Source organism: Erpetoichthys calabaricus, chromosome 14, assembly GCF_900747795.2.
Source record: "Erpetoichthys calabaricus chromosome 14, fErpCal1.3, whole genome shotgun sequence".
In the NCBI taxonomy this organism is placed as follows: domain Eukaryota; kingdom Metazoa; phylum Chordata; class Cladistia; order Polypteriformes; family Polypteridae; genus Erpetoichthys; species Erpetoichthys calabaricus.
Window position 1 is genome coordinate 95,772,020 of NC_041407.2, and position 13,153 is coordinate 95,785,172.

General features: G+C 38.9%; 2 protein-coding genes across 6 annotated transcripts in view; one reads left to right on the forward strand and one right to left on the reverse strand.

Moving 5' to 3' along the window:
* The first annotated feature begins 931 nt into the window (after window positions 1-931).
* On the forward strand, window positions 932-5,716 carry LOC114665451 (CDGSH iron-sulfur domain-containing protein 3, mitochondrial-like). 3 transcript variants are annotated; one of them, XM_028820029.2, is made up of 3 exons: window positions 932-1,096; window positions 3,783-3,911; window positions 5,134-5,716. In XM_028820029.2, exons 1-3 carry the CDS (start codon window positions 956-958, stop codon window positions 5,308-5,310), a joined length of 447 nt encoding a protein of 148 aa, XP_028675862.1. In that variant the 5' UTR covers window positions 932-955; the 3' UTR covers window positions 5,311-5,716. The 3 variants fall into 3 exon arrangements, with proteins under 3 accessions (XP_028675862.1, XP_028675863.1, XP_028675864.2); XM_028820030.2 differs by having other exon boundaries at window positions 939-1,061; XM_028820031.2 differs by lacking the exon at window positions 932-1,096 and adding an exon at window positions 3,349-3,528.
* The window catches only part of LOC114665450 (polycomb group RING finger protein 2-like), a 53,472-nt gene continuing 46,031 nt past the window's right edge, over window positions 5,713-13,153 (reverse strand). For all 3 annotated transcript variants that reach the window (XM_028820027.2, XM_028820026.2, XM_028820025.2), the window contains one exon: window positions 5,713-8,358. In XM_028820027.2, the coding sequence (XP_028675860.1) occupies window positions 7,966-8,358 (393 nt within the window). In that variant the 3' untranslated portion in view covers window positions 5,713-7,965. The remainder of the gene's footprint in view (window positions 8,359-13,153) is intronic.

Sequence of the window (13,153 nt, forward strand, 5' to 3'; positions counted from 1 at the left end):
GGCCACCGTGATGTGCTGGGCTGGAGACATCACTTCAAGAGAGGCCCACCAGATTAACAAGCTAATTAAAGGGGCAGGCTCAGTTATGGAGAGAATTAAAATGAAACCGAGTGCCATTATGAACAATGCTGCACATCCTCTCTTTGACACACCAACACTGAGAACTTTCAGCCAATGAGTTATTTAGTAGAAGTGTGTCAAGAGACGGGGGCTGCTTCATACCAACAGCAATATGCCTGTATAGTGCCCTACTGTGACTGCCATGTCAAAAGTTTTCTTTCTTTTTAAATTTTTCTTCCTTTTTAGTCATTCTGGTGTGATCAGACCATAATGTGTTTGTGTGTGTATATATTTATGTATTTATTTATTTAAAGAGCATCTGTAAAATGCTAAATCCCCCTTGGGGACAAATAAAGATTTGTGTATCTATCTATCCAAATCCTTTTCAGAAGGTGCGCGATTTAGAACATCAGGGGGTGAAACGTGTCAAATGTTCATTATATCCACTTTAATCAATTAAACTGAAGCATACATTTCAATATTTCAATATCTGACGCAACTTTTCTTGTTTATTGTGCACTTCTACCACATGAAATAAATCATTACATTTCTTATGAACACCCTGAATGAGGGCGACCTACTCTCGTTTGGGTTGTATTTATGTATTCCTGTAAAATGATTTTTCATTCTTTCTTTTCCCAGTCTCAAAGTATTTGAACTGCTAGAGACTGACCCACAGAAGTATGTACACATATAATGCATTAATTGGACGGTTATACGAAAAATAAAACAAAAATAAGACAACATACCTGAACATTTACGCGAAACACACAGAGTAAAGCCGTCTGAATTTAATTAATTGGCCAATCTCTTGTTAAACGAGTGAAAAAAGTGTGTAGGAACCATAAAACACTGATCGTATGTTGCCGGAGGAAGCATTACCCGTGCAACAATAATGGCAAGTGTGACTCTTGCCCGCCCTGGGAGTATCAAAGATGGCGGCGTCTTTGTTGCACTGTGCACGACGAGCCTCAGTTTCGAAGATTCGATATGTCTTTCGAGTAAGGCATGGAAACTAATGAAATGTCGTCGTCATGTATGTTAGCGTCCCCTGGGAACGCATTGTCATATAACTTTGGTTTAGCTTAAATGCGTTTTTTTGTCTAAAGATAAGCAAAGAAATCGCGCTTGTTATTACACGTTAGACGTCACTGATAACATTTGTGGACAGTCGCGCTTTTTCTCAGACAGCTTTAAAGGCTACCGCCCTCTCATATACCTTTTGTACCCAATGAGCAAATAGCATTAGAGACTGACTGGTTGAGCCTCCTATCGGATCCGCGCGTCCGCGTAGTGGGCGTTGCAGAAGTGTTCACCTTGGCGTTGTAGCGCATTTTGATTTCTTCGTCGATTAGATAGATAGACAATCTTTGGCTGTGGAGTTGCGGCGTTTTGTACTCAGGATTTTCTGTTAGGCCACGCGCTGCAAGTTCGATTTTATTAATGTTAATTCAGCGAAATCGCATATGGCGTATGCGAGTCCGCGTTGCGTATAATGAATGTCAAACAGTAGTGTGCAATCTGTGATGACTTCTGAGGCATTGCATTTATATTATGATTAATGATTCCAGTATTGTCGACGACAGTGGACTGTTAAAACCAACAGAATTCTAATTGTAATAATTGTGGTACTGCTATCTTCTGCCGAAATTACTGTACAGTTTTAGGTGAGAGGTTGTGGCAATTTGACTGTTACTGTCACGAGAGCGCCATCTAGGGATGAGTCATTCGTACTGATCAAGGCCACAGTATTTTTCTTTTTTCTTATTGTTACGTAGGACACGTTTATAGGTTTGTTAGGTCATAACTGTCACGCGTAGAGAGTACTCAGTGAAAATTTTACTTGCATGTGCTAGTTAACGTATAACATGTCACCAGCCTTCGGCGGCATGATTAGTGAGTAGTAAATACCTCAAAACCTCTGTCTTCATCATCTGAAAAACCCTGGAGCAAATTATTAGGAGCACTCTATTAAAACTGGGAAGGCCATCCTCTTATTCTCAGAACAGCATAATTTCTTTGTGGCATGGATTGAACAAAATTCATTTGAGATTCTGGTCCAAGTTGACATGATTGATTCCTGTAATTTCTGCAGACTTGTCAGCTGATTGATTCCTGTAATTTCTGCAGACTTGTCAGCTGCACATTCATGCTGCGATTCTCGAGTCCTACCCTATCTCAAAAGCGTTATGTTGGATTAAGATCTGGTGACTGGGAAAGCCACTGACAAACACTGAATTCATTGTCATGTTCATGAATCCAGTTTGAGGTGATTTTTGCATTGTAACATGGTGTACTATCATACTGGAAGTTGCCATTAGAAGATGGGTAAATCGAGGTCACGAAGGGATGCACAGAGGGTTGCCAGATACCATAATAGCCAAAGGAGGACACCAAAGGCAGGACAGTAGGACATGTTGAAAGTTTCAGTCATGGGATATCTTAACAATGGAGAGTAGGGTGTAGGGTCCCCCTTATGCTTTTGTGCACAAATACCTACATTATATATGTGAGGTGTGGGGTTTATGCTGGTGTCTCTCTTGGAGTTTCTAGCGCTGATAGAATGTAAAGTGTTGATGTGAAAATGCCTGCCAGATGGAGGACATGAGGCCAAAACAGAGTACATGTCATCCATTTGTCAGATATCTGAAAGCCCTATAGATAGATACTTTATCTATAGGGCTTTCAGATATCTGATGCATATGGTCAGCAACAATACTAAAATAAGCCGTGGAATTCAAAAGATGATCGATTGATTTGTATTAACCAACCAAAAGTGTGCCAAAAAATATTCCCCACACTATTACATTGCCACCACCAGCTCAGACAGTCGACACAAGGCAGGTTAAGGACATGGATTTATACTGTTGTCAGCAACTTCTGACCCTATCATCTGTGTACTTCAGCAGAAATTGACGTTCATCAGACCAGGGTACATTTTTCCAGCCTTCAACCATCTCTGTTTTTGGCATAAAGGAGTTAAACCAGGCATGGTCTTCTGATGTAGCCCATCTACCTCAAGGTTCAATGTGTTGTGTATTCTGAGATGCTTTTCTGCTCACCACATTTGTATGATGTGATTATCTGAATTACCATAGCTTTTCTGTCAGCTTGAACCAGTGTGTCCACTCTCCTCTGACCCCTCTCACCAACAAGGTATTTCTGTCCACAGAACTGCCATTCACTGGATGTTTTTTGCACCTTTCTGAGAAAACTATAGTCTAGTGACTGTTGTGTGTGAAAATCCCATGGAGATCAGCTGTTACAGAAATATGTAAACCAGCGTGTCTGGCATCAGCTTATCATGTCACGGTTGAAATCACAGAGATCACATTTACCCCATTCTAATGTTTGATTTGAACATGAACTGAAGCTCCTTACTTATATTTGCATGCTTTTGTGCATTGGTCTGCTCCCACAAGAATGCATGGACAAGCAGGTTTACAGAGGTTCCTAATGCTTTGCTCAGTGAGTGTATTTGTGTTGGAGTGGTTTGCTTTACTTTTCTGAATAAGCACACATTAAAAAAAAGACAGTCTGAAAATTTCACTTTTGACCCCGCATGTCAGCAAGCCTTTAATATGAAAGTTAAGGAAACATACTTCATTTTGTTTTTAAGCAGTCACATGAAATTTGCCAGTTCCTAATGAAGTGTGGATTGAAGCACCATTATCTTTGATGACCCAACTCATACATGTTCCATTTTGCTTCCTCATATGTAGGTATGTTTCTTCTCCAGTGACACCCATCCGATCCCTGAGCCCAAAATTGCTGCTAAGCACCCTTTCAAAGTGGACCTGGAGGCAGGAAAACGCTACTCATGGTGTGCATGTGGACATAGCATGAAGCAGGTATGAGGAACAGGACATAGTGTAAACCATTGTTTAAACAGGGTTTAGCAGGTGGATGACTTAACTTCATTTTTGGACAGGCAATCCTGTCTTAAGATTTACACTTGATCAATTTTTTGTTGAATATATGCTTCCTAGGAAGTGCCTGTTTTACCAACATCTTACACACATCAGTGCCCAATTTTAAACAACCAAATAGAATATGGAGATAAATTCTCAGCCGGCCAGAGCACATGTAGTCCAGTTACTGGTGGGATACCTTTTCAGTGCATTTTAAGGCTCTTCCTGTCTGTTTCCTATATTTCCAGTTTGCTGTAAATGGGCAGACTGTTTACTGTCCCAGTGACCTTGCATCATTTTAAGAACTGCAGAATGTTTTTTTTAATTGTTTTATATTTTAAAAATGCAGTGCTGTTTCATTGATAGTGATACTATGTGGGCACTAGCAGATGAATAACTCACTCATGTTCAACTAATGAGTTAGTGGAAGAAATTGAACTAGCAGCCTTGTAATTTACAGTTCATTTTTACAATCAATATAACAGTTTTTATTGGAGTAACTGTGAATTGCTCTACAGATAGTATTACTTTTGCAGAGACAATCAGAAATTTACATCAATTCAATTAACAGATGCTTTTATCCAAATCGACTAACAAAAAGGGTCAACATAATCATGTAAACGTCTGGGTATAGGTAATTACAAATATTTGAAGTAAAAGTACATAATACATTGTTTCCTTTTTTTCTTTCTGCACTGTTAGATGTGGTATCTTTTTTCATCAATGTTTCCAAAAATTCAATATTTCAAAAAAATCCACTCACCACTTCCATATAAAATCTGTTAACTGATTAGATGGTGGGTGGTAGATAGTCAGAGATAGGCTTGTATTGCCCCTCTTGCAGGGTGGCGCTAAAATAGTTAACAGTAAATGCGAAGCCACATAATTCTGAATGTATAATAAAAAGAAAACAAAGTATTTGGAAGATATATAAATTTGTTGATGTGGGATTGGATTTCATTACATTACAAGGACATTTCAAATCGTGGCTTCCATTACTTTTATTTTAGTAATTTTTATTTCATTTCAGGAAATAAGATGTGCAAATTACTGTTTCAAAATGGTAAATACCAAAGCCAACGTCAAATTGAAATTGGGAAGGATGGGTGAAACTACCTTCTGAAAATCACTTACACATCTTTTCCTCCTCCTCCCCTCCTAGCCTTTCTGTGATGGTACCCACAAAAAGCAAGCTCCTGGATTGTCTCCTGTCCGTTTCACGCTAGATGAAGCCAAGACAGTTTGGCTGTGTGGGTGTAAAAGGACTCAGAATGCACCGTACTGCGATGGGACCCACAAGAGTGATTTGGTGCAGAGCAATGAAAGCGGCTTGCCCTGACAAGCCTACAGGACCAAGCGTGCACAGTTATCAATGTTAGAAAGCGTTCCGTTTCAGAAGTATCTATGTACAGTATTCACACATTGCCGACATGTCAAGATTGTTCTGATCTCCAGGGTCCCTGCAGTTTTTGATTATTTTACGCACAACTACAGGCACTTTTTTGAATGTTAATGAAATAAAAAAAGGAAATCAGTGTTTCACCATCTGAATAGTTTGCAAAATGTAAAGGTGCTCTGCAAGAAAAGAAAAAAATATGTTGTGGTGTCTGTGCCAAAAATAGTTCTGCTTGCAAATTTCCTGTGTCTGATATGTGGTCTCAAGTAATGTCCCTGTATATTGAGTCTGTTGTGCATCGGTTGATAATAAAATCAATTGTTTAAAAACACAATATTTAAAGAATTAATCCACAAAGATGCTTTTTTATTTCAGTATACAAAAAAAGTATTTCATACTTGCTCACTGGGGCAGGGGGTAGTTTTCTTTGATTACATTTACAAAGCAGTATAATTATACATTTTTTTTCCAATAACAATATAGGCTAAACACCATATATTACACTACATTTAACATAATACGGGATGCAGCAACAGTTATTTTGGTTGTACCTTTTTTTTTTTTTTTTGTACATACATAGAAAGCTGTTTCTAGAACAGGAGGGTATTTTCATGACAGTGTAATGTGGCTGATAGAACTTGATCAATCCAAGCTCCTAAAGAATGCACTTGTCTGTCTGAACTTATATAGCCTTTGTAAATTACTGGTGCCACCGACAGGGAAGTCACAACCTGGGCTGAAATTAAGTTCTGTCTGCACTGTGGAAAAGAAAGATACAAGAAACAGTTTCTTACTAATTGTAGCTGAAAAATATATCAAGCAGAAGGCAGGTGATAAACCGACACTGACATAAAAAAAAAAAAAAATTGAGGTATTTCCTCTGTTATGCCAGGCATACTGAAATAGGGCATAAACTTTTTTTTTTTTTTTTTTTTTTTCAAACAGACTAGGGAATAATCTATTTGAAAGTAGGTCATTTCAGGATAGGCTGGTACATTTCAAGACATGCCTTGCAGAAAAATGTCTCACTGCTATGACAGCTGCTAATTTGCTGTGATAAGCATTCATAAGCCACACCTTAATACAACAGCATATAGGTACAGTTTACACTTTTCTTCTTCTTAGACAATAATTGGTGTGTGCTTTTTCCTTCATTGGTATTAAGTTTGTTTCTTCTATTCCTACCTTGAGAATTCACATCTTCCAGGAAAAAAAAAAATATGGCACTTAAGAATAAGTATAGTTCTACAGTATCTCTCTGGCTGGCACAAGGAACATGCAGTATAAATCGAGAGCTGATTGGATCTATGTGGATAGGAGCCAATAATGCAGTAGTCGGTATGTGTTTTAAAAGCATTAGAATGTATCCATAGGCACCAAACTTAACAAGCATGGTCTTCCATGTCCCAAGTGAAGCAGCACAGAGCCTGCCACCTGCCAGCCTTTTTGTAACTTTGTACTTCACTTCAACCTTGTTGGCTTGAACATTACAAACTGTTCTCTCACACAGCAGCAACAAGTAACCTGCAATATACAAGCTGTAATATTTCTGTATGGTTTGATATAATCATGTCCAGCTATATTAATTTTCAGTTTGTCAATACTAGTAATAGCACCCAGCCCTCACCAGTTGGGTGACTAAAATTTTGCTGTTTGTGTGCATATGTAAGCCGTGTGTATGCCCTAGTGTACTTGTATATACTGGTATATACAGATATATGCATAAACACTAATTATTATATATATATATATATATATATATATATATATATATATATATAAAGTTCAGAGACTTGTGTGTTATATAAAAGAGTCTCTACACATAAAGCAGATTACTACACAATACAGACTCGTGCTGGCAGGTTGTCTCTCTTCAATAAGTGTCTGGATGCATGTCTGGTTACTTCTGATCGCCAAATTGTCCAGATAAAACTGTTTATGTGCACAAATTTCCTCACGTTTTTATCAGACGGTCTTCACTATCTCGTCTGTTGCTGCCAGTTTAACCTCGGGATATAAAAATACCTAGATGGATGAACACAAGCCAACATCTTGAGATGCACAGTGCTGCACAAACATACTCCCTTGGATACAGAAATGTTGCTGACGTTTTAAAGATTGATCACAGTCTTTCTTTATGATGCCACAGTGTTAAACGTTTCCTTTAGCACAGATTCTCCATTCTACACCTGTTCTGAAGAGTTAGCTCTGAGCAAACTAGTGGAAGGCAAGGATGAGTCAAGCAGTATGGCCCCTTCACAGGGTTTCCTCCTTTTACCTTCACACCAGTTGCAAAAGGCACAGCATTCCCATCACAAGTGGTGAACCTGTGACATGTGGGATGTTTTGACCGCATACAACATACCACTCACACTGTGGTACTTAATATCCCACTCTGCACTTCCTTTTTTAATAGGAGAAAAACCCAAAAGAAAAAAAACAACTATTAGCAAACAGAAAAGCAAAGCGATACACTTCTCCTTCCAGTCAGTCCATTTAAATTAGAAGAGAAGAAAGCCGGCATTGAATTAAAAATGATCCAAGTAGCATATGATACAATCCAACAACATTTTTTCCCCAGCACTCTGGGCAGATGTCTTAGGTGAGAGGTGATGTTACTGCTGTGGTTGTCCCACCAGTGCTGACAGTCATTTTACGCCCACGGCCTGTGGAAGGTGACAGCTGGCGGCAGTTCAAGGAGCCATTGAGCAGAGGTGGTGTGCTGTTGGTGGTGCTGTTTGGCGCTGGTGCAGAAACTGGAAGAGGAGGCGTACTGTGGTGGGGACTAGGTGATGTCCGGTGGAGCCCAGGGCTGGGCAGTGGAGAGGATGTGGATGGCACAGTAGCTGGGCTGTTTGCTTTGTCACTGACTGAATCGCTCTCTGAGTTGGCACTGGTGTTCATGCCGTCTGAGTTGGTGGCAGGCTGCCTGGAGAGTTTGATTCGCTTGCAAGTAGGCTGAACTCTGTACTTAAGTGGTAGTGGGCCATTCTGTGTAGAAAAGGAAACAGAGTTAGAACCAGATATTAAAATGACTATTGGACTAACAAAATGCCCATTTTACAATAACCCTTCCTTTAATCAGTCATGTGCTGCCTTAACATTTGAATCCATACCAGATGAGAAAACTAACTGATATCAGAGATGGAAACCACACTTGCACTTCATTTTTTTGTTTTTAGTTTTGTAGCTTCTTAACAATATCCATCCATCCATCCATTATCCAACCCGCTATATCCTAACTACAGGGTCATATTTGACACTATTGGCAAATTATTATATTGTGTTCTGGTATTGTGCTGCCAATGCTGAGTGCCCCGGGCAATGGCTGATGTCGAACTAAAGTGTATCTCAATTGATTCACTTTTGTCACATTGTATTCAAATTGCACAGTTCATCATCAAGTGATTACTTTAAAGGAAAGGGGGTGTACGGGGTGTAGAGGGCACAAATCATATTGACATCCTTTGTACAACATACATTATGTGTGATTTCCACTGTCACTCTCATTACTTGCTGTGTCCAACACACGCCATTTTATGGAATGAAGTGATGAGGACCAAGCTCAAACCATATATGAAGAGATCCTATAATAATAGAAAGGGAATCTATCCAGACATCAACATGGACAAACTGAATGCCATTATTACTTCACTGATGCCTTTATCCAAGACGACTTACAACATTTGAAAGATACAATTGGTTTAATTTCTTTTGGTTTTCCTGATGGTCAGACAATGTCAGCAGAGGGATCTGAACCCACAGCCTCAGAGTTTGAAGTCCAAAGCCTTACTTATTACTGTGCCAGACCACCTGCCTATAATTCCATATCATATACCTCTTGGCTAATTTAGAGACGTAACAGTGAAAACTAATAATTTCTGATAAAGGCAGTGTGGCTAATGATGTATTATTTGGCACCAGTGTCTCCACCCTCATAAAATGTCTTAAAACAGCAGTGAGAATTATGTTCCCTTCTTTCTGAGGGTTGAAACACGAAAAAGTCAGATGAGGGAAACTTATGAGTAGAAAAGAGAAAGGAGGTAACATTTTCACAATCCTCCACAAATTGTTATGGAAATACTATGACAATATAGCAATAAACAAGCAGGGGAATAAGAGAGACACAGTGAGATACCTCTGTTGTGGAGAAAAAATAGACTAAAATTTTCACAGTAGATATTTAGTAATCCTTATCCTTCGTTTTATTTAACCATATGTCATACCCACACATACACACAGCACTGTGGGCAAGAACCAAAATGTACAGCAGGCGACATCTTTGTTCTCTGTGCTAAACAATTAGATCACTCTTTATTAATTGCCAAGTAAATATGTCTAAACAGTTCCTTATTTAGCAATAAAAAGTTTTTCATCACACTTCTTCGGCACAATACTTACAATAGGTAAATTACATAAGCCAGCATTAAATAAACTACTTTACAAGTACCAGAATGTTACAAGAAAACTGTGGGAGCAGTAAAAATGCAAGATAGGAAAACAAAGAATTATGGAAAAGGTGCAAAGATTTTGTCAAACTGAGAGAGAGAGAGAGAGAGAACAAGACATCAACAATAAGAACAAACTTTTTTTTTCCATACAAAGACTATAAAACTGTATGGGGAAAAAGTAGCACATCCATATTACTAACCGAAGGTTGTAAACCGGATATGGACGCAGGGCGCTGGGCGCAGGGTGCATCGAGGCACATGCACACTGCCGCACTGCAACGAGCCCGCCACAGATAAAACAAAAACGACAGGATTCAGCGCATATGTGAATCACATTACGGTATTACAGAACGGAATCCCCAGACGTCCAAACTACACAGTGTAAACCGGATATGGATGCAGGGTGCAGGGCTGAACTTGCTGTGCTCCACTCTGCCAGCAGTTGGTGTCAGCAAAGGCAACAGAATCACGTCTCCACAAAACAAGACCGCTTTACTACAGATATGCGTATGTAATTAAATGACAGTTCCCCAAACGCACCCACCCTCCATGATATGTCATCCATCCAGATATCGGACGGAACAGAAACTGATTGCCATTCTTGGATTTCCGATTCGCTGGTGAATTGCAGGCTTACTAGTGTGGACACTTTTTGTGACTGAAGACAGAGAAGAAATTAAAATTAGTAAAAACCTTTTATTGATACATACCAGACAAGGGTAAAATGACAGAGAAATACAGTCCTAGAACACCACACTTCATCTGCCTCGAGCGCAGATATCCTTGCCCTTTTATAGCTTTTCTAGTCTCCTGATCGTAGACCACGTAAGCAATAAAAATAGCGTCCTGACTCATTTTGTATTATTCCAATTGGTAAAGTCTTTACCCTAAAGGTATATTTTCTTGTCACACACATCATTGAAAGAAAACTTCCAGAAAGTATATATGCTTTTTGTCACGTACGCAAAACACAAACAAGTTTGATCATTCTGTCCTATTTTCTGTACTTACACACATACATTTTGTTCAATTACATCATTTTATGTTTTTACACTAGTAAGAAGCTAACAAGCAAACAAACAAAAAGGCGCTGCATGGCAAACAGTAAAAGACGTATCACCAGCTTAGGTACCTTTGTATAAAAAGAGACTGGGGAAAGAAATAAAAGGCTCAAGAGAAGACCGTAGAGAGGAAGAAAATATAACACACTCACTCACTTTGACAGTGTGAAACGGCAAGGAAAATAATGGAAAGGTAATGAAAGAGGCAGTTTAATAGTCAAAAGATAACCAGAGATAAGGTTTTACATAGAATAAAACCCTTGGGAAAAGCAACACCAGCGGAACAGATTATGGAGGGCAAGAAATAAAACTGTCAGTACAAGAAGGTGGTACCGATAAATGGAATCTTACAGGATTGTGTGAATAAAGTAAAAGAATGTGTGCTTATGAAAGGGAAGACAATTGTCAATGGTGTGAAGAGATGAGGATTATACATGAGAATATATCAGACCAATGATTAAATGAAGGAAAATAATTATGAAAATGGAAGAGGTTGAAGAATGTTTTTCTTTCAAAAGAAAGAAACAGAAAATGTGGAGTGAAAGTGACGACACAGTAAACCCATGACCAAAAAGAAAAGAAGATGTAGGATTAAAATGAACGGAAGACTCAAAGGTGTGGAAAAAAAAGAAAGAAAACCTGGTGCCCAGGAAATGAATTGTTAGGGTACATGTGGTCAAAGGAAGGACCTTTCATTGAATTTTAGTTGCTACATAGAAACTAAGAGTCTTTGTAGTGAGCAGTCAAGTACAGTATATGGTGAAGGTTATGCAGTGTTATGCAGTCCAGAGACAATTTTATGAAAGTAACCATAGACACATGGAATAAATTACTGTATATACTCGCGTTTAAGTTCTCCCACAGATATATCCAGGCTTGATTTTACCGTACAATTTGCTGTATTTTATAATGTTGGTCGTATAAGTTGAATGTGGAAAACTCACGCTATTGGTCCAAGAGATTATGATATGCTAACGCCCAATCAATAGAGTAACCACGGAGCAGACTGCCTTTTTTTCCTATGTATTGTGCCTACGTAATCACACGGTAATACCCGAACTATTTGGAAGCGACGTTTGCACTGATTTGTGTTTTTTGTATCTCACACCCTCATACACCTTTATCGTAAGAGCATCCCTTATCTACAATTGAGCGTTCGATCAGAAGAAAGTATGAAGCTGGTTTTAAATTAAAAGTTGTTGAAGTGGCGAAAGAAATTGGTAACTGCGCTGCTGCAACAAAATTCAATGCGTCTGAGAAACTGGGGTGAGATTGGAGGAAGCAAGAAGATGTTAAAAAAAAAAAACTAAGTGTCGTATAAGTCGGGGTCTGATTTTATGATAGATTTTTCGGGTTTCAAGACTCGAGTTACGCGAGTATATATGGTACTTACTAGTGTGGTGGTGGAAAGTATGACTTTAGAGATCTTCAGACCTCAGTTTGATGTTATTGTAGACAATGTAGGTGAATAGGATGGACAAGTTTGTTGGGGTAAATGGCCTGCTCTCATTTCAGCTGTTCTAATGTTCTAAAGAGGAAATGAACCTGAAACTCCCAAAGGTTATTCTACAGGGGGTGCTTACAAATGTGAACCCCAGAGTGAGGGTATTATTAAACGCCTACCATTAGGAGCTGCCGAGATAAAGGTTTAGTAGGTGAGTTTCAGCAAAGAGATGCCAGTAGGGAAACAGTTTATGTAGAGAAAGATCAGTAAGAAGAAAAAAAAGTTTGACTGTGCTTTTGTGATGGACCGCTGGAACAACTTCTCACCTTGAAGTTAAACTGCCTCTGTACCGCCCCCACCCACAATGCTCTATTCCAAGATCTGTATGTTAGCTTGATTATTTTTGGTCTTTTCTGGAACTAAAAACATGTCAGGGTCTGATTTTCTTTTTCAGTGCAGGATCTTTTTTTTTTGCCTTTTTTGAAGAATGCAATAAAAACAGGGTTGGGGGTGCAGCACTTAAGTAGCAGTAACAAAGTGCCCTTAAGGGAAAGTTATACACAACAGAATCTCTTTTGAAAGGTTGAAAGGCTACTTCCTGCAACAATGTGGAAATACTTTTGTGAGGAAGCTAACAGGTTACAGAATTTATTTCTGGCGATAGAGGTGTAGTTCTCGTCACACACTGGCATGCATCACCAGCTCTGGAGCCTTTGTGATCATGGTTCAAAACCACATCACTTATAATTACAAAACCAAAATCAATGGCATTACAGCCTTGCATGTTCCAAACAGCTGTGTTTTCAGCCTGTACTAATTCAAATAGTGAG

Bases quoted from the DNA above. Each gene is read 5' to 3' on its own strand.
- LOC114665451 (XM_028820029.2), top strand. From the start codon at position 956: ATGGCAAGTGTGACTCTTGCCCGCCCTGGGAGTATCAAAGATGGCGGC. The intron at 1,097-3,782 runs GTATGTTAGCGT...CCTCATATGTAG, and splicing joins TAATGAAATGTCGTCGTCAT to GTATGTTTCTTCTCCAGTGA. The intron at 3,912-5,133 runs GTATGAGGAACA...CTCCCCTCCTAG, and splicing joins GTGGACATAGCATGAAGCAG to CCTTTCTGTGATGGTACCCA.